The following is a 26,187-nucleotide window of genomic DNA, read 5'->3' on the forward strand; positions in this document are numbered from 1 at the left end:
TTTGAGTACTGCAGAATATTAACTATAACATGTATATCAGTTCTGGGGTGATTATAGAAACTGTAATCTTACCGAAAAATTATATTCTGTTAAATATTGAAGATCTTCTACGAAGAATTTGCATTCTGATCTTGAATAACTATTAACCAAGGTGTTTCCAGTTCTTACTTCCAAATAGTAGGACCCTTCGGGGCCATTACGCTGGTCAGGACACTTACAGCTCACCTCTATAGCATTTTCTGTCTTCCGTACAACCCTTAAACCTTTGACCTTGCCTGGATCTATCAAAATGAAATAGAGAAAAAAAAAAAAACAGTGGTTACTTTAATCATTTGTTAAATGCATATTTAAATTACTGGATAATATATGTGAACAATATAAACCATTCTAAGTGCTTATTTGGGGATGGAGAAATTAGGAGATAATATACATTAAAAGGTGTAAGAAAACATCTGAAAATAAATTACACATCTGTCAATGAATATTAGCACCTAAGTTGTACTTGAAACTATGAGATTTTTTGAGATTCTCCCAAAGAGAGTGTACCATTCTACTTCTTCTTCAGTCACTCAGTTGTGTCCAACCCCAAAGACTGCAGCACCCCAGACTCCCTGTCCTTCACTGTCTCCTGGAGTTTGCTCAAACTCATGTCATTGAGTCGATGATGCCATCCAACCATCTCATCCCCTGCTCTCCATGTTTCCCAGCATCGGGGCCTTTTCCAGCGAGTTGGCTCTTCCAGTCAGGTGGCCGCAGTATCGGAGCTTCAGCTTCAGCATCAGCCCTTCCAGTGAACACCCAGGACTGAGCTCCTTTAGGACGGACTGGTTGGGTCTCCGTGCAGTCCAGGGGACCCTCCAGCACCACAGACCGAAAGCATCGGTCGTCCGGCACTCAGCCCTCTCTGTGCTACAAGCCTCACAGCTGTGCGTGACGACTGGAAAATCATAGCTTTGACCGTCTGGACCTTTGCTGGCAAAGTGATGTCTCTGATTTTTAACACGCTGCCTAGTTTCATCACAGAGAATGTGTAGAAGTAGAAAACAGATAAAGAAGAGAAGGGGCAGGGAGGGAGGAGATGGTGCTGGGGAAACCTCGAAGACCTACAGACGGCTCAGGTCCTCCTTTGGGAAGCGCTTACATGACCTTGGGGATACGTGGCTGAATTCTTCATCAGCAGCAAGCCTTTGTGTCTGTGATAGCATAGGAATTCAGGAAAATAACAAAGCGTAAAGTTTGAGGACTTGGACTTTTGAAGCATGAACTTAAATGACATTAGGAGCCTTTTATATCCAGCCCCGAGTAGAACAGCTGTCCCCTGTGAGCCTAGCCCCAGGGAGGGTCTCTGGAGCCCTGACTGCTGATTTGCACAGGGCTGTTTCTTCTGCTCCGACCCTCATGGAGTTTACAGTCACCCCAGAGACAGATGGAGCTTCGCACCTGGAATCCGTGGCACCTCCCATTGGTGGCAAGAGTCGAATGAATGTAAAATGTATGTAAAACAGTAGGCAGCTCATTGTAATGAGAAGAGAACGCTGACAAAGTATTATGGTTTATGAAGTGCTTTGTCATGCAAGCAAAAGCCAACAAGTGAATGGTTTGTGAGTGTGGGATTCTCAGGTATCTGACAGCAGTCAAAATTTTTACATAACAGAGAAAACAATAAGCAATTCATTTTTATCCAAGTTGGTTAGGTACTTAATTGCCTGAACTCTTACACACTGTACCAGCTCATATGTTCTCAGGCTTCATTCTTACAATTCTGTGATTATACCTGAAGGACACAAAGAAAGCTTCAAACGAGAGTTTTTAAGTTGTTGTTTTTTAAATTATTATAAACCCGAGATATTAACAAACGTGCAAAGTCAATGTGCTTTTCCCAAATGAAGAATGAGCGTGAATCTGCTGTTCACACAGTTTAGACGTTGCTTCTCGCCATTCAGAGAAAAAGGCATTAAAGTTCATAACTTACATGTTGCACTTGTATCAAATTGACAGGTCACATTTCTGCTCTTGCGAACTGTTCTTCCTGTGACGCGGGCCTGTAACGATACCTCATATTTTGTGTAAGGTGTCAAATGGCGCAAATCTGTTCTGTGCTGGGTTTTATCCAGACTGGTGCAATTTGCTTCACCTCAGAGGGAAAAACAGAAACATTTATTAAGTCATCAAAAGTCAGGATTACCACATATTCAACTTGGTCTGTACATTAAATCATTCCAAGCCCACTCCAAACTGAGTGGCTGAAATATAAAAATATTGTTTGTGCTCAGAAGTACATACAATTATCAGCAAATGTATTGAATGAATGCAATTACTCTAAATAAACTCAAATATTCCAAACTAATGGTTTCATAGTTAATTTGGTACATAACATATTAATAAATGAGTCCAAGCATATCAGTGAAGATGGTCTATTTTCTTTCTAAGAAAGCACAGCCCATGGTGGATCTTATGAAAGTCTTTTTTCCAATACTTTAGTGAAGCTTTTCCTGATAACCTCCAAACTTTGAACTTTGGTATAAGCCACTGTTATGGACTTCAGATGCAGAATCCATCTGATCACCGATAACTCCATCTCCTTGTCCTCCTCCTCTGAGCACTACAGGAATTGAGAGAGTGACGGAAAGCAGCGGAGTCCGAAGGCTGCGAGGGACTGGACTGCGGGTGAGCTCTGTACCCTTCGAGCAGAGTCACTGCGTAAGCCACCGTGAAGGCGGATTCAGCCAGTTACCAGCCAAGTTTCTGAGAAGAGGGCACACAAAGCCCGATGGTGTATACCTGCCCTTCCCTCCCCACCCATTCTGCTCAAGTATTGTAACAGGACAGTCATAAATTTGGATAGCACTGAATAAGAAGGATCTGTACTTGTTGCAAAAAATAAACAAAAACTGGTCTGACCACAATAACCAATGCGTTACATCCTTCTAAGCCTATTATTCAAATGCTTTCTTAAACTGTATAGAATACAAAGGAGCAATAAACATTGTTCCATAAATTCTCTCCATATACTCTGGCATTGAAAGAACTCCATAGTGGAGAGAGAATATAAAAAAGTGAGGAATACAGCAAGGGAAAGTGAGAAGATTCAGAAAAGAGAAAAGAAAATCAATGTGCTCACACAGAAACCCAGCCAAGAGAGTTCACAGGAGAGGTGGCCAGGGAGGCAGACTATCCGATTGTCTTGTTGTTTTATCTTCCTTTAATTTCCACTTTTCTTTTCTCACAGACATAACTTTTCAAAGTACCATAACCTCAAATACATGGCAAATATTTCTTCTCCATAGCTTTGAGTCCTTTTATGTTAATTGGAACACTACATGTGCATGGAACTTTGCTTTAGTAGTTTGATTATTTGATTCAACCAGCAAAAGCCATATGTTATCAAAATATAAAATAACACATTGACGAGAAGTGGCTTTCTGCTTCTTGAAATCTGAAAATTCATGTCTGATTCCTACCCACCAAACAAAGAGATGGAACTGTGAGATGTTCAGCTCAAAACTGCTTTAAACTATAGGGCAAGGACTGTCAAGCGGGCCATCCCAAGGGCTGAGTCTTTTCTGAGACGGTCCACAGTCCCCACTGTGTTCTTCAGGCATTTTAGATACTTCACATTGTCCAGGAGAGGTCTGCTCTCTTAAATAGTCCTTCCAAAGGAAAGGCAAGTCCAGTGGTTGGATTCGTCATAGCACGTTTTTTGGACTGCCTTTACTTCTACAGAAGTTTCATTCTAACTAGAACCACGTTGCAAGATTCCACTGGCCAGTAAAGTGCCCTCCATGATTAAATGGGAATATGCTCATTTTTATTCACCCAATTTTGTGTGTGCGCCAGTTGGATCAAGCTATGGAAGTGGTTTGTTCATCGTCCAGAACAATGAGTTCAAACTAGTGCGGCTCACTTACATAATATTTGGAAAACAGCTCTAAGAATTATAGTCCAGAGATTTTCTTTCTCTAGGCTTTCGAGTGTAAAGATTATAAGTAAGAAGGTCAAGAAGGACAAGCAATATTGGGGATGTTCTGAGCTTCAGTCATCTCAGAGGCTGGGGAGTCCACAGTGAGTGGAGGCAGTTCTTAAAATCAAGACATGTAGGAGGCCCATCACGGTTGCTGTGTAGACAGCTCTGTGACTCACTCGCTCCATCCATATATCTAGTGCTTTCCAATTTTAGATTTATCTTTCCTGATGTGGAATTAAATTTTCTACAAGTTACCTTGTTTTGGAATAGTCTGATAGCAAAGAGAGAAGCTATGAAAATCATTTTGAGGTGGTGTCCAGTAAATGTTTCCTTCAGTTGCATCTGCGGCAAAACAAGCAAAATCCTGAGGTTCTCCTGGTGCTGTTGAGAGAGGAAGAGTATAAAATATGAAAAAACAAGACATAAAGAAACCATTTCTCATATTATTAGCATGCATCGTTAGCAGTCATATTTTGATCAACTGTGAATCAAAGATGAAATTATAAGAAAGATACCTGCTCTTATTACATTTTCTTCAGAGATCATTTGGCTCAGAAAGTAAAGAATCTGCCTTCAACGCAGCAGACCTGGGTTCAATCTCTGGGTCCGGAAGATCCCCTCGAGAAGGGAATGGCAACCCACTCCAGTATTCTTGCCTGGAGAATTTCATGGACAGTTGGCAGTTTACAGCCCATGGGGCTGTAAAGACTGGGACACAGCTGAGCATATAACACTTCTGCTTATCTTCTTCTGTAACTACATGCTTTATAATGTACGAGAGGATCGACTCTGTTAATAATTCATTCACTATTCAGTACCTACGTCCATAGAAGAGACTGGCTTGCGGTTGCCTCATCGTTGCACATGTTTGGTATCCACATAACAGTAACCCTAAGCTTATTCCAAACCCTAACAATAATCAAAGTGAGTGGATAGATTCACATGTTTTCTATACTATGGGATAGCCTGGATAGGACAGAAACTGTAAGCTTACCTTTCTGGTTTTTCTTTTTTAAAGGGCAGGTGAGGTAACAGACAGGGAGTGTGAGTGAGTGAAGAGGTATTAGACGTAATTTTAAGTCTAATTTTCTAACTCTTCCCCTAGGCAAACGCTCATAACTTGTATGTTCTAGAAAATGATTCATTTTTATCTAACTTTTCATATTGGATACAAGATGCTTTATAATCTGTGAAATTTCTACTGTATTTTTAATGTTCTTTTGTTAATGTATGGGGGAAGGTTGTTTTGCTAGAGGTCTATTTTATTATTCTTTTCAAAACCAAGCCTTCAAATTGATTAGTAAATTCCTCATATGTTTGCTTGTTTCTTCTTTCAATAATCTGTACTCCAGGCTTCATTATTTTCTCCTTTCTGATATCTTTGTGTTTTTTTTTTTTTTTCTGGTTCTTTTCCAAGCACTCTCCATTGATTTCATTCAATAGGAGCTAAGCGATAAAAGTTCCCATAAATTATCACTTGATCTTACTTAAGGTACAAATTTCCCTAAAATATGTCTTTACTTTGTTCAAGTCTGAATGCCTTTGCTTCAAAAGGTAAATTTAAACCATTTTATTATACTAACTTTTGATACAGTGGTTTGTTTACTCACTAAGTCGTGTCTAACTCTGGCGACGCCATGGACTGCAGCCCGCCAGGCACCTTTGGCCATGGGATTTCCCAGGATTTCCCCAGAACACTGGAGTGGGTTGCCTTTCCCTTCTCCAGGGGATCTTCCCAACCCAGGAGTAGAACCCAGGTCTCCTGCACTGCAGGCAGATTCTTCACCAACTGAGCTATGAGGGAAGTCCGACTTTTGATATACTTTGACATTGCTGCTCTTTAACCCACTGTTTACTACGTAGCCTTTTCTCTCTCCCTCTCTGCCACGCTTTTCCTCTTCCTTCCACTCCCCCTCCCCATTTTTCTTCTTCTCCTCCTCATCCTCCTCCCACTCCTCCTTCTTTCTCCTTTTCCTCCTTTAACGTGTAGAGCATCTTTCTTTTTTTTTTTTTCCATTTATTTTTATTAGTTGGAGGCTAATTACTTTACATCATTACAGTAGTTTTTGTCATACATTGAAATGAATTAGCCATGGATTTGCATGTATTCCCCATCCCAGTCCCCCCTCCCACCTCCCTCTCCACCCGGTCCCTCTGGGTCTTCCCAGTGCACCAGGCCCGAGCATTTGTCTCATGCACCCAACCTGGGCTGGTGATCTGTTTCACCCTAGATAATATACATGTTTCAATGCTGTTCTCTTGAAACATCCCACCCTCACCTTCTCCCAGAGTCCACAAGTCAGTTCTATACATCTGAGTCTCTTTTTCTGTTTTGCATATAGGGTTATCGTTATCATCTTTCTAAAGTCCATATATATGCATTAGTATACTGTAATGGTCTTTCTCTTTCTGGCTTACTTCGCTCTGTATAATGGGCTCCAGTTTCATCCATCTCATTAGAACTGATTCAAATGAATTCTTTTTAATGGCTGAGTAATATTCCATGGTGTATATGTACCACAGCTTCCTCATCCATTCATCTGCTAATGGGCATCTGGGTTGCTTCCATGTCCTGGCTATTATAAACAATGCTGCGATGAACATTGGGGTGCATGTGTCTCTTTCAGATCTGGTTTCCTTGCTGTGTATGCCCAGAAGTGGGATTGCTGGGTCATATGGCAGTTCTATTTCCAGCTTTTTAAGAAATCTCCACACTGTTTTCCATAGTGGCTGTACTAATTTGCATTCCCACCAACAGTGTAAGAGGGTTCCCTTTTCTCCACACCCTCTCCAGCATTTATTGCTTGTAGACTTTTGGATAGCAGCCATCCTAACTGGCGTATAATGGTACCTCATTGTGGTTTTGATTTGCATTTCTCTGATAATGAATGATGTTGAGCATCTTTTCATGTGTTTGTTAGCCATCTGTATGTCTTCCTTGGAGAAATGTCTGTTGAGTTCTTTGGCCCATTTTTTGATTGGGTCATTTATTTTTCTGGAGTAACGTGTAGAGCATCTTTCATTCCATAATTTTCTTCTACTGATTATACACAATGTCATCTATTTATCTGTCTTTCATATTTTTAGTGGTTGTTCATAAACTGTCTCACAATTAACATATTTTCTGCGTAAATTTCTAAATTCAACTGGAGTCTCTTTTGGTTGTTCAGTCACTCCATTGTGGCTAACTCTTTGGACTGCAGCACGCCCAGGCTTCTCTGTCCTTCACCATCTCCTGGAGCTCGCTCAAACTCATGTCCCTCGAGTCAGTGATGCCATCCAACCATCTCATCCTCTGTCATCCCCTTCTCCTCCTGCCCTCAATCTTTCCCAGCACCAGGGTTTATTCCAATGAGTCAGCTCTTCACATCAGGTGACCAAAGTATTGGAGCTTCAGCTTCAGCACCAGTCCTTCCAATGAATATTCAGAGTTGATTTCCTTTAGAATTGACTGGTTTCATTTCCTTTCAGTCCAAGAACTCTCAAGAGTCTTCTCCACCACCAGAGTTTAAAAGCATCAATTCTTTGGTTTTCAGTCTTCTTTATGGTCCAACTCTCACATCTGTACATGACTACTGGAAAAACCATCGCTTTGACTATACAGACCTTTGTTAGCAAAGTGATGTCTCTGCTGTTTAATTCACTGTCTAGGTGAGAGGCAGGATTTGATAGTGGCCCAGAAAAGGCAGGATGTGCCAAGAGGAGGAGGCCGCCACAGGAACAAGGAGACTCCATGGGAATTGTGTAAACAAGCATTTCACTTAGTTCAGTCTTGTTTCCACCTGGGCCTCACAGCAGCCTACAGTCTGCAAAAAGTTCATGGAGGTTTGGATTCTGTCATTGATTTCTAAATTCTCACTTTAAAATGCACACAACACCTTTTTGTGAAACCCTTTCTCCAAATCCATACTATCTTTTTCTATGATTCTCAAAGAATCATAAGACTATAAAAAGAAAAGAAATTTAACATACAAATGTAAGCAATATACTCACCTTCAAAATCTGTTTCAATAGTTTGTTTTTGGCTAATAAGAAGCTGTTGATTATAGAATACTTGTGAACTACAAGTATAATTAGTTCTGGGTTTAAGGTTCATCACTTTAAACATGTAATTCTTACCAACTTGAGAATGGTTACCTAAAAGAAATAAGTATTGCATATAAGTATATATCACACTTAAATTTCACTTTGGTTTTATATCTATAGTTAATATCTATTAGATTAAAAACCTATGCAAATGGTCAACACAATAAGTAAAAGATCCAGAGAGTGTGATTTTGCTACACTCATTTTTAAAGCAAACACTGGTAAGAAGAACTGAACTTGAGAGTGTCTCTAACTTAACTGAAGAGATAAGGCGTTAGCTCATTGCTCTCTGTTCAGAGTTGAGACTGCATTTGAGTCAGCCTTTATCTCGTCGGTATCTGAGATCATGGTCATGTCGTCAGCCTGTCAAGTTTGTTCTTGCTTTCCTCATCCTGCTCACATCCGAGCCGTACATCTTCCCCGAAACATGGTGTCTGTGACTAGTCCCACGCTCCACCCTCTGTGAGAGTGTGTATTTCCGTCTGTCTGTCTTGCCAAATACAGCCTAGCAGGTGGCTTTATGCCAAGGCAGGGAGATTTCATCCCAATAAACTCAAATGAAGAGAAATTAAAAGTTGGTAAATCATTAATTATTAAAAAGAAGTTCTACCTCAAGTATTCCCCCTTCCATGAACACCAATTCATATCCCTTGCAGCACTGACTTTCTTTTTCTACTTTCCTTTCTAGAAGTCTTCTTGCAGTTTCTTATGAGTGTTGCTGATGGAGGGCTGACAAAGGAACTCGTGGAATCACATGAAATTGCTTGCTTTCACTAAGAGTTTGTGTATCTTAACTTTTTAAACTCTTCTCTGATAAGCTCTTCAGCAACGCTCCTGTGTAACTGTTGCCAAGAAAATTCTTATAAATAAAATGATACTGCTATTTCAAAAATTATTCCTCCAGTGAAGTATTTGTCTATTTTGTGGGTTTGAGTGGTATAAAGAATACAAGTGTTTGATTCCAAACGTATCATGGACTGTGCAAGAGAGAGAGGGAGAGAGATTGAAAGACAGGGGATGAAAGGAGGGAGGAGGAACATTAGATAATATTTAGGGAAACTTCCCCCTGTAGGGGGAAAAAACTCCTCTGATCAATGTTAAGTTCTTACCACATTTAAATTCGTATTCAATTTTAGTTTCATTACACGTGAATTGTCCACTAAAGAGAAAACTATAGTTTTGCCAATGTAAACAAAGGGAAGTAGCTGCTTCTTCAAGTTGCACACAGTCTTTCAGCTCAAAATCATTAGGACCTGTGAGAATAAAGATACAAAAATGGATGATTAATATTTCATAATGTGTGCCGTATGCTCAATTACAGTTATTCAAATTATATTCATGATATAGAATCTGGCAAGAATTTAGATTACTTTTGAAAAGTTGAATAATTCTCAGGGTTTTGCATTTCTTAAGTCTTTATTCTTTTTTTTAAGAAATTTTGCTTGGGTTCTATTTTTTAAAAGTAGCGTAAATTCTAAATGAAACGCTACCAATATATGTGATGCTAACTCATTTAGAATTTATGCTACTTTAAAAAAATAGAACCCAAGCAAAAATCTAGATAAAATTGCATCTTTTGCACATTTTAAAAGACTTGCTTCATTTTGTTTTCTTACTTACATCTTCAGTTTTTCATTTATTCTTTGATTATTTTCATTGAATGGTTATTACACAGAGCATGTGGGATTCCCTCTGGGTAATGCATTTTTTAAAAATCGTCACTTTCTGTTTTTATTTGATCATTTATTTCCATAATATTATTTTAAAATGAGTAGGTTAAATAAGTTTTCTTTTTCAAAAACAGACGTTTAGCCTACATAAATGTTAATAAGTAAATCAATGATCTTGAATTAATAAAAGATGTAAGAGGTTTAACAAACTTACACAGCTCCCAAGTCTCGTTTTGAAAACACAGTTAGTAAAGGTAGCATCCCTGAAGTCCACATAGTACCTTAGTCCCTTCTTTTTCCCAGCAGTCGCTGAGGCACCAAAACCAGCTGGATCCCATTAACGTGACTATAACTCTCCTTTTTTTTTTTCAAAAGTACTTTTTTGGTTTTTTTTTTTTTTCACAAACATCAAATCCTTGACTTTGTATCTTTCCCCCAAGATATTCTAGACATGCGCATGCGCGCTCAGTCGTGTCCGACTCTTCCCGACCCCATGGGCAGTAGCCCGCCAGGCTCCTCCGTCCACGGGATTCTCCAGGCAAGGATACTGGGGCGGGTTGCCACGCCCTCCCCCAGGGGATCTTCCTGACCCAGGGACTGAACCCAGGGCTGCTACAGCAGCGGATAGGTTCTTTTACCACTGAGCCACCTGGGAAACCTTTATTCTAGACACACTTGCATTTAGAAGGATTAATACATATATATATAAACATTAATACACACATTATCTGTGTATATTAATCAAAATTAATCTTATCAATAGTAATATTATTAATATTGATTAATATATACATATGTGTATTGATGTGTATATACATATAATGTATGCATATATGTATATATATATAATGTGTATATATAATGTATAAATATATATATATATATCAGTTCAGTTCAGTCGCTCAGTCGCGTCCAACTCTTTGCGACCCCATGAACCGCAGCACACCAGGCCTCCCTGTCCATCACCAACTCCCGGAGTCCACCCAAAACCCATGTCCATATATATATATAAAATGACTTGAATTCAGTAGAGGAGAGAAAAGAAGCTCGTGAATAATCGCTCAGAGATATATTATATCTGGTCGACACAAATCGCGCCGTAAAAGAGGTGCAGGGAGGTGAGTAAGGGATGAAGACAGAAGGTTCCTCCTCCGAGGTCACCACTTTCACTGGGTCAGGAGAGCAGCACGCCCTCCCCCCAGCCCGCACCGCCCCTCCAGACAAGCCACACACAAAACTGCACTGTTGTTGTCAACACACAAATAGAAAGCAACTGGCGTTTACCTGGTGGTACCTCTAAGACATGTTGAAATGGAGGCTCGCATGAAGAGTGTGACATATTGATAATCTTAGTTTCACAGGCATGCAGGCCACTGTACTCCTTTTCACATTCAGGAGGTTTACATTCTTCCTTAACATCCAGTGTTGCAGTAAATGTTTTATTGTCCTTGTTAAAAACATAGCTCACAGACACACCTCTGTATTTGTGCTCTGAAAGAAAATAAGACAGCCGGGATTATCTTTGATTTTTCTGAACAAACAAACCTACATTAAACACCAACACCTTAACATATATTTTAACATATATTTTTAAAAATATCCAAACATCAACAAAAATATCCCCAGGAACATAAAATGCAGAAGGAACACATCAGCGCCTCCATGTTATTCCTTCGTGATTGTCTTTACATCACCGTCCCATCAAAGACCCCAGCTCATGAGTCTGTATTTGGATGATTACTGGATTCATGTGTCTTCCCAACTGGACTGTAAATTCCATAACAGCAAAATCTATTTTGATCATCACCATAAATTCAGATCCTTGTGTAAAACCTGTCATTAGTAGGGTCTCAAAAGTGATTGAATTATGCAAAAAAGAGTGACACACCCGACAAATTTCTTATTCCAGCTCTATCATTTTCCTTGCTTTCTAAACTGCAGTACTTGATTACCTCTCTCTCCTGATACGTAGAACATTAATTATTTAGAGAGCAGAAGCCTCCCCATTCCTTTGCTTGTGTAAAGTAATGGACAACAGCTCCTCCTCACAACTTTCTCGAGTGTCATCTCACACTCTCCCCTTCCTTCAAACAGATTCCATTGACTCAAAAAAAAATACCTTCTCAGTACACATTGATTTATTCACTCAGTTTTTAGTGCAACAAAAATTATGATGCACTGATTTTAAAACACTGTCCCAAGCAACAGGAATACACATGTTCCACTTTGGGGTCTCTAACGTGGAGATGGGCACAGGAATGGTCTAGAGAAGATAGGAAAAACACCAAAACAAGATGATGCACAAAACAACACGGGGATAAAGAAGCAGAGGAACCTGCTGTGGTCGAGGACCCGGAGAGACTCTCTAGGGCAGGCGCCTCAGTCTGCAGCTTAAAATAGGAGCCAGACAAGGAAAAAGTGATGGGGGAGGGGGAGGCGGGTGAGGAGGGCACGGAATTCCGAGTGTAGGAAAGAACCTGGGTGAGCACAGAGGCAGGAAGAAACTTGTGCTCGGAAGCCTAGAAGCAGCTCTCTAAGTCTGCGAGTCTGTTTCTATTTTGTAAATAAATTCATCTGTATCACTTATTTTCAGATTCCAAATACAAGGGATACCATATGGTATCTCCCTTTCTCTGTCTAACTTACTTCACTCCGTAAGACAATCTCTAGCTCAACCTCTAGAGAACAAACTTATAGGGGGAAGGATGGGGGAAGGGATAGTTAGGGAGTTTGGGATGGACAGGGACACACTACTATATTCAAAACGGATAACCAGCGAGGACCTACTATACAGCGCAGGGAATGCTGCTAAATGTTATGTGGCAGCCGGGATGGGGAGAGTTTGGGGGAGAATGGATACATGTATAGGGATGGCTGAGTCCCTTTGCCATCCACCTGAATCTACCACAATCAGCTGTAGTCTAAAACAAAATAAAAGGTTAAGAAATACAACAATGCGTATTTCCATGTTACTTAGGTGAAAAGAGTAAAAAAGTAATAATGCAAGAGGAATCTGATCGTGAAGGATCATATTATTAAGCAAACATATGAAGGCCGGTGTTTGAACGAAATATATGAAGAGCTACTGAAAGCAGGGACTCCAGCGGTGAGATTTAGAAACATGTGGCGTGTGGAGCCCTGGTTGTGAAGAAGGACTCTGCTTTCACTGAGAACGGAGGAAGGAGATGGGAGAAGGACAGATACAAACTGTTTACAAGCATCTGCTCTGAGGGGAACTCCAGCGAGATAGAGAGACAAAGGAGACTTTTCCTTCTTGATCAGCCTTGAAGGCGCAACTCACATTCCACATTTATTATTACACGGAATCCTCCCCCCAACCTCAAACCAGCTTGCTATCACCCCACTTTAAACACCCAAAGTAAGGGTAAGTGGCTCCACCAGAGCTGTTTAGCTAGTAATGATTGATCCTGGTCCTCAAATCCAGGTCTGAACATGACATCAAAGCTTCTCACCCTGTAGGACTCTGGCTCTTAAGAGCTGGAGCTAATCATTGGTTAGAAATTAGAGCCACTGAGTTTATTTTGCTGGGGTGGGGGAGCAAGGGTCTTGGAAACTTGAAATAAAGAATGAAATCATTAAAGTGATATACGTTGCCTCTAGGTAGACAAACTTACCACATGATGGCTTAGATGCATTAGTAGGAGCTGAAAGAAAAAAAGAGAATGCAGGTGATTAAAATCAGCTTTTAGGATATCTCTGCCCTCAGTCATTTTGGGGAAGGGTGGTTTACAACATCTCATCTTCATAAACTGTAGAATCTACCAAATTAGGTTTAACAGATAAGCCAGAGTCTGCGGTGCCTAGTGCCATGTTTGGATCGCAAAACTTCAAAGGTTGTAAACCAAGGAGCTAGCCTCATAAAACATTTTCATGAATTTACCCAATAAGCCCAATCATGATAATACAATATTAAGACTTTTTGACACACATCTGATTATGGAATGGTGATGTTGCTGACTATTCAAGCAGCCAGAGGCATTTTTAAAGTCTTTATCCCCTTGATTAATCTCAAAAGAGGCTTATATAATTATAACCCCTAGAAAGTTCAGTTTGCATCTCTGTTTGCAAAGAATGTCTTCCTTGGTGGCTCAGATGGTGAAGCTTCTGTCTGCAATGCAGAAGACCCAGGTTCGATCACTGGGTCAGAATGATCCCCAGGAGACGAAATGGCAACCCACTCCAGTACTCTGGCCTGGAAAATCCCATGGATGGAGGAGCCTGGTGGGCTATAGCCCATGGGGTCGCAAAGAGTTGGGCACGACTGAACGACTTCACTTGGTTTGCAAAGAATATCGGAAAATAGGTAAGGGCTGCTTCACGCTCTGGTTTCACTTCTGTAAGCTCTTTGCCCATATACTAGACTCAGGGTAAAAAATCTGTCCATCCCCTGAGATAAGTCTTTTGTGAGCGTATATATTTAACTGACGAACAGGACGGAAATGTGACTTGTGGAAGCTACGAGATCCCAGCTAGTCTAGTCTTCGAGATGGAGAAACTGAGGCGGGAACAGCGCCCCGGCAGGCTCTGATTGGCTGACCCATCGCAGACGCCGCCAACTCCTGGGCGTTCACTCCCGGATCGAGGCCCCCTCACCTCTGTCTCCATACCCCCCGCCCCAAATGCTGAGGCTCCCCTGCCGCTGACTTCTTGACATGGAGCCTCCCACTGAGAGAACTGTTCTGTTTCATAACAATACCCAAAGGGAAGTGAAGTCGTTCAGTCGTGTCTGACTCTTTGTGACCCCATAGACTGTAGCCTACCAGGATCCTCCGTCCATGGGATTTCCCAGGCAAGACTACAGGAGTGGGTTGCCATTTCCTTCTCCAGGGGATCTTCCCGACCCAGGGATCGAACCCAGGTCTCCTGCATTTCAGGCAGACGCTTTACCCTCTGAGTCGTCAGGGAAGACCACCAATACCGAAACCCACTCTTAAAGGTCCTGGTATATAGCTGGTCATCTCTACGAATTTTCATCAAGTTCACACCCGAGGAGAATGCTACCACCGGGAGGCAATAGGTTATCACAGTGACACCGGCCCGGATCTCTGCGGCTCTCGCACTGCAGACCCGATCAGTGCTTTGGACTAACTGCCCCTCCACGGCCCCGGGATTAGAATACTCAAGGGAACATCTTGAAGAAAGAGCCCGGGGTCGATGGGGCCAACGCAGTGGCTTCAGTGAGCGTGTCCCACGTGCATGGTGGTGGGGGGACTGCATGACTGGGGGTCAGGTTGTCACCTATGGTTGAGGGAGCAGTTGCTGTGCTAACGTTGGATGCAGTGCTCAGTGCAGGGGTCGTGGTCTGCTCATCTGCAAGGAAATGAACAGAGGGTCACAGTTAATGAGCTTGTCCTATCAAAGGGCGAGGGGAAAACACCTCAGCAAAGATCATTTCTTAAAGGAATCTTTGCTAGAGGCTTTTTCCTCATTTGAATGGACACTGGCTTGTTTCTAAAATAAGAAAGTGAGTCAAATATTTATCTACACGTGGCCCATTAAGATATCTAAGAGTTCATACCATTGGAATCAGACACTGTATATGCTGAGAAGAAACCCTTCCTTGGTATAATTCTGACGTGTGCAGTCTCCCTCCAATTGCTCCTTGTTCTGTTACAACTCTTTTTATTCTAATTATTACACTAACGAGGATCCCGGTTACCCTTTTGTACTATTCATCGCATACCAGGCTTTTTACATATCCCACCCTCATATCAATCCTCTGAAGTGAGCATTATTACACCCCTTTTAACAAGAAGTGGAAAACAGACACACAGAAAGTCGCAGCAACTTTCCTGAAGTCAACTAGAAAGTCGAAGAGGCTGGATTTGATCTCAGGGCTATGGGACTGAAAGCTTGTTATCTTTCTTCTTTGCCATGAACTTTTATAAAATAAATAATAAAATAAAACATGCCCAGAGGAAGCTTACTGGTAAGGTTTTGTTGCCTAATTTAGAATCAATGTGCGAAAATTTGTGAAACAGGAAACCCACGAGCCCTGTTGGGTGTGAAATAAAAGAGCTGCCTGAATCAGGTCTCAAGTTTCCATTTCACCATCCAGCATCTAGCATGCCTAAGGCATCACAGTCAAACCTGAGGTGTTATCCTGGGTGGTTGGGTGCGAGGTGAGTGGAGGTGAGGCTTTATCTTGGGTGGTCGAGTTGGAGGTGAGTGGAGGTGAGGCGTTATCCTGGGTGGTCGAGTTGGAGGTGAGTGGAGGTGAGGCGTTATCCTGGGTGGTCGAGTTGGAGGTGAGTGGAGGTGAGGCGTTATCCTGGGTGGTCGGGTTGGAGGTGAGTGGAGGTGAGGCGTTACCCTGGGTGGTCGGGTTGGAGGTGGGTGGAGGTGAGGCAGCAGCGCCGCTGACTGCAGGGCTGCGGGAGGTGGCTGGTGGGGCAGCGGGGCCTGCAGGCAAGGTGGTCGTGGTCCCTTCTCCTGGGGCACCTGCAATCACAAAGGCCATCAGCATTCCTGCCCGGCAGGCCCAGGGCCACGCGGCCCACGGAGGCATTGCCTACTGATCAAGCTAAGGCCGGGCAGCAAACACGCAAGCACTCCTGCAGCATCACCACCTGCCCGTCTGCAAACCCAGATGAAAACCAGCATGGCACGTGGGAGAGAGGACTTGAAGGCCCTTGGCCTCACAACGCACCTTGTAAAATTACCGGGGGGCCTACTCTGGGGCTCGGTGGTAGTGAATCCTCCTTCCACTGCAGGAGCCACTGGGTTCCATCCCTGCTCTGCGAACACCCCACACGCCAAGGAGCAACCAAGCCCAAGCCCCGCAACTACTGAGCCTGCGCTCTAGCGCCCGGAGTTGCAACTACGGAAGCCCCCGCGCCCTAGAGACCTTGCTCTGCGACAAGAGAAGCCACGGCAAGAAGTCCGCATCTAGAGAGGAGCCCTGGGCTCTCCACAGCGGGACAAAGCCGGCGCGAAGCGGCGAAGACTCGGCAGCAGGAACAAATGAAGCATCTGGGACCCGGAGAGAAAGTCTGGGCCTGCCCTCCCACCCAGGGAGGCCTCGCTTCCTGGCGCGGGTGGGTGACACTGCAAATGCACAGAGTGGGCGCTGCAGGCGGGGCAGGAGCCGCAGAGGTGGAAGTGAGCTCTGAGGTAGAAGGCTGCGGTGGGGTCCCCACGGGGGACCTGCCGCCCAGCCCCGCCCCGACCCTCGGGGCGGAGGAAGCCCGCGGTGTGGGTGCTCCCTCGTGATTTTCTGAAAACAGAGCTGCAGGGGATCTCGCCTGCACCTTTGCGGAACTGGGCATGTTTTTCTTCCAGCTGAAGGTCACGATGTTCCCTTCAGGACGGCGGCTGCCCTTGCCAGGGAGAGTGGACTGATTCAGAGCCCAAGAACGTCACGCTGCGCCGACAGCAGCCCCCTTGGTTTCCAATCACAGATGAGCTCATGGGTGTAGGATCAGGGATGGTCGCTGATGAAAGCCCACCGTGTATTTCCTTAAGACGTCTCATTGTCAAGGTTCAAAGCACCCACCGCGTGTAACAGATCCCCCATCCCCAGACACACTCACACACACACAGTTCACCCAGAATCACAGCACAGGGGAGCAACGTGTATTCACCCAGTGCCGACTAGATGCCCCGTTGTCCTGGCAGAAACAAAATACGGGCTAGCTCCTGGTTGAGCTTGTGTGGTCGCTTCACCGTCCTGACCCCTGGGTTCACTGGCTCGAGGGTATGAGGCTGGCCGCGCTCCTGCAGTTAGATGCTGGGCGTGTCAGTGACACGCAAGTGCAAGTCCCCCGATGGCTCTGACGTGAGCTCGCAGGCTCCCTCCCATCGAGCACACCCATGCCCGCCAGAACTGAACGCGCATCGTTCCCAGATTCTGGGTCTGAGTTCTCTGCTCAGTCTCCAGAAGCCACTTAACCCCCAGATTTAACTAAAGCCGCTACAGAATGGAGAACGTACGCATCCGTTTTTTAGTTCCGGATCCTCAGAAGCAGCTCCCACAGAACCAGGAGAAGAGTAGAAACTTTTTTTTTAAGCCTTCAAAACACTGGCTGGCACAGAACTGGCCCTTCTGAAATCAGTCAGGCTTGACTTCAGGCTTCCCGCACACCGTTTTCTACTCCTCCGCTCACTAGCTTATCCTCTCCATCCCTCCCGAGGGTCCCTAGTCCTCAGGGCGTCCTGAGAGCACTCACTCTTCCCGGTCTGGACATTCATGACCTTCCCTCTTCAAGGGACCCTACTCTTCTCAGTGGAGTGATCTCAGAGATGGCGTGGGAGTGGCAATCACAATTTTAATGAGGTTAATTGATCCTGATAGATTTTTCATTAGTGGACTTAGCCACTGGGACAGAAGTCCCTGATGGGACAAAACAGACGGGTCTGAGTCTGTGTCTGTGACAATCACCCCTGCCCTCATTCGTGGATGGGAAGCATCTCAGAAAAAGTCCTTCCACCCACAACTTTTGAATCTGTGGATTTGCTAAATCTCCAGATCTTTTCAGGGCTTTCCAGGTGGCTCCATGGGGTCACAAAGAGTCAAACACAGCTTAGCAACTGAGCAACAAAAGGTGGCTCAGTGGTAGGGAATCCTGCCAAGGCAGGAGATGCAAGATACCTGGGTTCAATCCCTGGGTCGGGAAGATCCCCTGGAGAAGGAAATGGCAACCCATCCTTGCCTGGAAAAGTTTCCATGGCTGCTGGAGTCAGTGAAATGGGGTGGCTGCTTAAAGCTCGTGGGTTGCCTGTCACGATTTTTATCCCAAAGGAGCCGTTTTAATAGTTCAAAATAATAATTTGATAATCGCTAAGATTATTTTTCAGAAAAGAAAATGTGTTTCGTTTGAAAGCATATGAAGATTTCCATGCTAATTTCCCCATTAGTATTATTGTGCCAGAGCAAGTTTGTATTTTTAAAGAATTCATCCTTATGTCCAATGCATTTCCTTTTAAGCCTTTTTTTTTTTTAATCAAGCTTTGCTTTCATATGTAAATCTCTGGCTTTAATGGTTTTGGGGGGAAATTGTGGAAATAAAAAGTAGTAATGTTGTGTGTGTATGACAGAGAAAGTAGGGAATCTCTGAAATAGAAAACTGTGCGCTGAGCTGTTCCTCAGTCTTGAAAAAGTTAAGCACGAAACTAGACATCAGCTCCCTCATCCTCACATTCCTTTTGTTAAAGGGAATTTGAATGCTTGCCATGTTTAGGTAGGTCCCAGCCACCATGCCTGCCCTGTGTTGCAGGGGGAAATGGGATAAAGATGAAATATAAATTACTGCAATTGATATAACTGCTTACCACAACCAATAAACTTCACTGGGATGGTACTCAAAGCTCTGTGTGTACCGTGGACCACAGGTCTGTGATGGTGCTACACATGCTTCTGTTTCAAGCTAAGGCTGATGAGCTAACTGAACAAATAAATTTCTTCGTCTCTTTAATCAGAGCAGGTCTATTAAACAGTTTGCCTCAGAAAGTGGCACCCAGCACATTATTAAGGCAAAAGGCAGGAATAATCCTCAGGATAGCCGGTTTACATGGCAGACACAATTGCAAACCTAACATTAAACAGAGAACCAGCGGCTCATTGGTGTCCCTGGATTCCAGGAGCCTCGGAGATTTTTCTCAGCAGAAATGCCTCCCACGCATTCTGTCACTTTGCTACCAACATGGTCGAGTTATCTTAAATTCTACTGTTGGGACTCACGACCCTAATTAAATAATTTAAAAAGAAAAATGCAAGAATCCCTGAAAGAAATCCAAGAACAAAGCTGTATTATTAACCCTCAGTGTGATTTAAAAAAAAAAAAATTAAAGGTCTCCAGTGATTTTCGGAGAGTGAGAACCTGGGATTGACCCAAGGGAAGTTCTACTTTGGGGTGAAAGCCAAGAAGGGCAAGACTGGCAAAGACCTGCAGGGACGCTCTGACTCTTGGAGAGCTACAGAAAGTCTAAGTGAGCAGGATCCAGGAAAATGAGGCTGTATGTGAGCCAGAGGACACTCAGGACCTGCCCCCACGTCCATGAGCACCCCGATATTACCTGGGGGACCCCGATATTCCCTAGGGGGCTTCCCTGCCCCCCCCCCGCTCCCCAACAACAGCCTTCGCGCTTCAGTCCGCCAACGTGCCACTAAACCTAGATGTTCTACACTTGACACACTTCAGCGGAATCACATACACAGACATGGAACACAGAATTTAAAGGCAAACTGTTCTGATAAGTTTAAAATGAAAAAGAGAGACGAGTTTCTCTAACCCCGTGTCAGGTAAGACCTCTGCCAACCTGTCACAGCAGAACTATCATTTTCCCAAGAGGTCAGGGGCGCTTTCGTGGTGAGACTGTCTGGACTCGCGGGAGGCGAGGTCTCCGAGGAGTCATTTCCTCGTTCAGAGATGCTTGCGGGTGGGGGTGCAGTGGTGGGAGCAGGCAAGGGGCTGCTTGGAGGCGGAGCAGAGGGCTCTTCGGTGTGTTCCATCAGTCACAGGAGATGCAGGAAGGAGAGAAGAAACACGTGAGTCATACCCCAGATCATAGCGTCTGAGCCTGCCAACTCCCCACCCATTACTGTGGGTGCCTAAACATACACGCATATATGCAAACACATACATACACCATACTGCCAGGAGCCAAGGCATACATGTGTATATGGGGCGTGTGTACGTGCATACATATGTGCACACACATATACACAAATAAAGATGCGTGCAGAGGTGTAGATAGAACAAGCAGACGTATGTAAAGCAAGCTACATAAAACAGGGGAGTGGAATCAAAAGCAGTAATTCCCTCCCCGCCTCTTACTTCACTGTGGCTTCTCACCTGTCTGAGGCACTCAGGCTCAGAAGGATGAAGCACAAAATGTGAAGGTGATTAAAAGAGACTATAGAAAATTAATCAAGGAAAAGGATAAAGATAAAGTCGGAAGGGTTTTATTAGGAGGGTTAGGGTACCAGGAGATGAAAAAATGAAAGAGAAACGTTCGAGATGCATACACTGATTTTTTTAATCAATCAGATTCAAGCAAAGCACAATGTCACATGGCAGGCTGGATGGGAAGAATTTGGGGGAGACTGAATACATGAGTATGTATGGCTGAGTCCTTTCCAGTCCCCCTGAAAACTCTCACAGCATTTCTAACCAGTCATACTCCAATACAAAACAAAACGTTTAAAAATAATAATAATAAAAATGGAAAAAAGAAATTCAAACAAAGCAAAGAGTGAGTAAAAGACTGGAAAACAAATATACGAATGACCTAAGTCTACAAAAAATTTTTTTTCATGATAACAAATGAAACAACAATCTGAGATGCTGATGTTACATGTCCCCCAGTTTGACTGGGGGAAAAAGAAAAAAGAAAAAGTTCACTTCAGAAAAAAGAAAAAATGTGGCAAGGGGGCGGTGGAGTGTAATGGTGCACCGCTGAGACGAGCGCGCAGTGTAAGGGGCTGCGGGCAGGGCGAACAAGCGCTGTGTGCCAAAGGCCTGGGCACGTGTGCACGCTTCCTCGGCAAGCAGGTTTCTTCCTCTCAGAGAAAGGGCACGTGTGCCCGTTGTTTAAAAAAAGAAATCAATAAAACAACACTGTGATCTCTGACTGTTGGAATTATAGAGATCCACCTTTTTCTGAATTTTCTGTTTAACCTGTGTTTACTTCTATGAATAGCAAATTTCATGGTATGCAATATCTAATTCATGAAAAGTTGAGTTCTATCACACAAGCATTTCGATTCGTTTAGTTCAACAGGATTAGACAAGTGAGAATAGCACAAAAATATAGGAAATAGGAGAGAGGTGGGGCAGGGTGGGGGCGGGGGGCAGAGACCAGGACAGAACTAAGAACAGAAACGGAAGATCCCCGAGCAGAGGATTAAGAAAGAAACAGCAACAGCAACGATGGGAGGAATTCGCAGCTTCATTCACCAATGTTGAAGGTGATGTGAAATCCATTTTTCACTGAATATCCATGAAATCTGCCTGAGTCACATGGAATTGGCCTGAGGCCAGAGCGCACGAAAGATCACAGAACTAGTCTGTGATTACGGAAAGAGACAGCGCAGCTGCTACAGGTGTGGTTTGCCAAAGAAAGACTCCACGCCCTAAAATTTCATGACCTGTAAGTCACAGGTAAGTATTTTAATTAACAAACTTTCATCCACAATGACACGCCAACACATCCCGCCGAGTAATAAGCAAGTGGCACCTTCCCGTCTTCGACATCGTGCTAAACCTGAATTTTGGGGTCTCTCATTGCCAAATGTCGAGTGCGGGAGGGGAGTGGGGCTGGGGGGAGACTGGAGGAGGATGGGGGTTCGGGAGGTGGGGAGGGAGAGAAGACGGAAGGCAGGGAGGAGCTTAAGATTCTGCCCAATAGCAGTAATCCACATCCATCACTAGAGACTCGGCCAGTTGTCTGTGTCTTGTTTTTAGGTTAAACTAACATTGATGTCGGCCAGGTTCCAATGAGCCCTTCTGCTTTGAGGAAGAGACTGGTCCCCATCGATCGTGTTCTCGTACTTGGGAGAGAATATTCTGGCTTGCCTCGGGGGCCTCTATTTTCACTTACCCCGTTTCACCGTGTGGAGGCTTGTGATGGGTCCATGCAGAGAGCGTGGAAACTCTCTCAATAAGGTGAGGGTCACCTACTGTTTTAAATGTTGCCTCTCCTTTCCACCCCCTTCCCATCCCCTCCAGCAAAAGTAACCAGTTTCTGTGGTTGAGACGAAGTTACTCTTCTGTAAAAGGTGGGTATGTCAGTAGGTGGAATAAACTGATCACAATCTGCTACGCTTCAGTGACTTTCATATATTTATAAGACCTCTCTGCTGTGGGCTAAAGTTTCTTTAGGGAACGGACACATGCATATCTAGGGCCAATTCATGTTGATGGATGGCCAAAATCATCACAATATTGTAAAGTAATTATCCTCCAAATTAACATTCTTTTTTAAAAAATAACAAACAATTCTGAGGAGATTTCAAATGTGCCTCATTAGAGCTGTGCTCTATAATTGTTAAACCAGGGTTGTCTTAGGGGCATTACCTGTCTTGTTAAAGCATAATGTCAACCATATGATTAATCAGGGTACCTATAACATATTTTCAATAACAATAACATTTAAGCACTGTAATTTATTTTTAACCAGATGTAACCTATTTTTTCTTTCTCCTTTGATATGTGAAATAAATGAATTGTCAGCATCTTCATTGCGTAAATTTAATTTACCTCAGGATTAGGACACTTGTTAAAACAATTTGAGTGTGACAATAGAATTTGGTAATGATTATTTAAAATATCTAAGTACTGTCAAAACTTTTCTGTTGCAGGAACTTGTGTGTGTGTATATATATATATATATAAAATTATGTTTAGAATTCTAATTTATCATGTAGTTCCCTAACTATGAAGCTCTGCAATCTGACCAAAATAAATTGATTTCTTTACAGTGATAAAATTTAAAAAGAGATTGAAAACTTGCCACATGGTTTACTGTCAGGTGTAACAAAAGCTATAATTTATACACAATAATTCATCTACAAATAATATGTTCAGGTAGTCATCAAACTTTATATCTTACAAGTAGGGATATTAAGGACAAGAGAATGTCAAGGGCCATTCATGATTATAAGGCTTGTCTGTACAAAATGATTTCACTAGAATATCATAGAAAATTTTATCAACATTAAATATACAAAGGTAGCAACAAAAAGAAAAATAAATAAAATGTAAATACCTGGAGTGTTAGCAGGAGTAGAGTTTCCTGAAAAAAGGAAAACAAACATCTCTTAGAAAGTTTCAAATTTCACACATACATATGTAAATATATATATATACATATATAACATCTCTACGTTAATTCACATTCACACAGTCACAATTTTCAGTACCTTTCTCCCAGTGAAACCATAGCTATTCTCTTAATGTCATGTTTATAAAGCCCAAGTATGTCAAAATTACCCTATTAATATTAGTTTTTGAATTCTCAGGTAAAAGAAAAATAATAGACTAAAGGAGAACTGCTGGAATTAATTTCAAGTCTGCAAAAAAATTTTAAAGGACTTCTGGAAAGTTTTTCCCAAACGAATTCCTTTACTGAGACGATAAGTATTGATTGCTTACTATGTTTTATACATTATGCCGCATTCTAGGATAAAATATGATCAAGATAAAGAAATTCTCTGCCCTCGATGAACTTAGTCCAAGGTGAGATGTAGACAAAAAAGAAGAGAAAGAAAAAAGGAAAAGAAAAGCCAGACAAGAGGAAATGTGACACAGAGAAGAATATGAGGGTCACCTAATGCAGACTCCCAGGGTCGGTGGCTGGCGGGTGGAGGAGGTGCTGGAGGGCGTTTCTTGGTACATTTAGTCCGTGAGCTCAGGGACTGTGGTCAGCTACCGAACTGGCGTGATGAGAACTGGATTCCAGCCCATGGAGCAAGGCGTGTATCCATCCACCATCTCAGTAAACAACTACTGAATAAAAAGATCCTGTCGGTTCTCCCCCAAAAGACAGGCAGCTGACCTTGTGAGAGGGTAGCATAATGGATGGGCCAGTATTTAAACTACTTCCTGCTTTGAGATTTTATTCTCTGAGAACAAACAGATCTGAAAAAACCCTCTCCCCTCAGAAACACCATCGGAGGTGTATCAGCGAGGAGGGTCCTTTAATTACGTTCCCTGGTTTGCTCTTCAAAATAAAACATTCTTGTATTAGAAGATCAAACCAGTCCATCTTAAAGGAAATCAGTCCTGAATATTCCTTGGAAGGACGGATGCTGAAGCTCCAATACTTTGGCCACCTAATGTGAAGAACTGACTCATTGGAAAAGACCCTGATGCTGGGAAAGATTGAGGGCAGGAGGAGAAGGGACGGCAGAGGATGAGATGGTTGGATGGCATCACCGACTCAATGGACATGAGTTTAAGCACGCTCCGGTTGATGGTGATAGACAGGGAAGCCTGGTGTGCTGCAGTCCATGGGATTGCAAAGAGTAGGGCACGACTGAGCGACTAAACAGAGCTGATTTTATAGAGAGATACACACACACAAATACACTATACATTATTTATATAATATGAGCTTCCCTGGTGACTCAGATGGTAAAGAATCTGCCTGCAATGCAGGAGACCCAGGTTCAGTCCCTGGATTGGGAAGATCCCTGAAGGAGGCAGTAGCAACCCACTCCAGTATTCTTGTCTGAAAAATCCCATGGACAGAGGAGCCTGCTGGGTTATAGTCTGTGGAGTCGCAAAAAGTCCAACACGATTGAGAAACAAACACTTTTCATTTTCATATATATAATATTCATTATATAGAAATATCTAAGAAAATCTTCAGGCACTGCAGCAATGTAACTGGAAAAGACACTTTCATTTCCATAAGCCATATCTGCTAGACTACATAAATTTTTTTAAATGTTTCAATTAGTTTTTAGAATTTAGCTACAATTTGCAAAGTAGGAACACATATAAAGACAATCTACATGAAGTAGACTAGTCAAAAATCTAAGGAATATGTAAAGGACATGTGTGTATGTAAAGTGTGTTAGTTACTCAGTTGTGTTTGACTATTTGTGACCACATGGACAGGAATCCCTCAGGCTCCTCTGTCCATGGGATTCTCCAGGCAAGAATATTGGAGTGGGTTGCCATTTCCTCCTCCAGGGAATCTTCCAGACACAAGGATCAAACCCAGGTCTCCTGCATTGCATGTGGATTTTTTACCACGGAGCCACCAGGGAAGCCCCTCTAAAGGACATATCCATGCTCGAAAGTCCTCTGATGACTGTTTCATAAATGTACACAGCAGATGCTTCTGTGGAGGTAATCTCCCCACGTGAGATGAAGAGAAGATGGGAATCCCCTGGTGGTCCAGCGGTTAGGACTCCACAGTTTCACTGCCGAGGGCTCAACCCCTGGTGTGGGGGAACTAAGATCCTGCAAGCCCCGAGGTGTAGCCAAAAAAAAAAACCCAACAGACAAAACCATGATAAAGTAGAGGAAGGTTGAAATTATGTCAATATTGAGAGCAGACTAAACTACCAAATGTCCGTATAGTTTGTTGACGTCCCATCATAATTGGCATATTCTTCCAAAATTACATAAGCAGTGATTGCCAGTGTCTGTTGCATTTCATGCATCAGAACGTCAGCAAAATCACAGGCCAAAGGGACTCTGCTGAATCCTTCTCACTAAACAAGAAGACCTGACGAGAAGGGTTGTGTGAGATATTTAACTATGTCACCATTTAGCCATCTGGTCAACGCGTTTGGTCACTGAGGGGTCTGATCGGCCAACGAAGCTAGTGTGGCTGCCTGTGTTGTGTGATATAGGCAGGCAGCTCTCTTTATACCCAAGTTCATGTATGACTAGGAAGCAACCACCTACTGTTACTGGAATCAAACAGACCTGGAAAAGCAGATAAAATATCTGCCTAAAGCACTTAATAACTTATGTATGACAGGTACCTATT

The 26,187-nt window shown here is 43.0% G+C and overlaps 1 protein-coding gene across 7 annotated transcripts in view; it reads right to left on the minus strand.

Moving 5' to 3' along the window:
• The window catches only part of PTPRC (protein tyrosine phosphatase receptor type C), a 121,336-nt gene that overhangs the window by 43,645 nt on the left and 51,504 nt on the right, over window positions 1-26,187 (minus strand). For 2 of the 7 annotated variants that reach the window (XM_070473826.1, XM_070473827.1), the window contains 11 exons: window positions 23,449-23,475; window positions 19,999-20,175; window positions 15,832-16,182; window positions 14,980-15,051; window positions 13,356-13,385; window positions 11,005-11,211; window positions 9,160-9,303; window positions 7,958-8,101; window positions 4,220-4,345; window positions 1,973-2,134; window positions 73-281 (listed from right to left, as the gene is read on the minus strand). In XM_070473826.1, the coding sequence (XP_070329927.1) occupies window positions 73-281; window positions 1,973-2,134; window positions 4,220-4,345; window positions 7,958-8,101; window positions 9,160-9,303; window positions 11,005-11,211; window positions 13,356-13,385; window positions 14,980-15,051; window positions 15,832-16,182; window positions 19,999-20,175; window positions 23,449-23,475 (1,649 nt within the window). The remainder of the gene's footprint in view (window positions 1-72; window positions 282-1,972; window positions 2,135-4,219; window positions 4,346-7,957; window positions 8,102-9,159; window positions 9,304-11,004; window positions 11,212-13,355; window positions 13,386-14,979; window positions 15,052-15,831; window positions 16,183-19,998; window positions 20,176-23,448; window positions 23,476-26,187) is intronic. The other 5 variants (XM_070473829.1, XM_020910043.2, XM_070473830.1 and 2 more) reach the window with 5 other exon arrangements.

This window comes from Odocoileus virginianus, chromosome 11 (assembly GCF_023699985.2).
Source record: "Odocoileus virginianus isolate 20LAN1187 ecotype Illinois chromosome 11, Ovbor_1.2, whole genome shotgun sequence".
NCBI classification, from domain to species: Eukaryota; Metazoa; Chordata; class Mammalia; order Artiodactyla; family Cervidae; genus Odocoileus; species Odocoileus virginianus.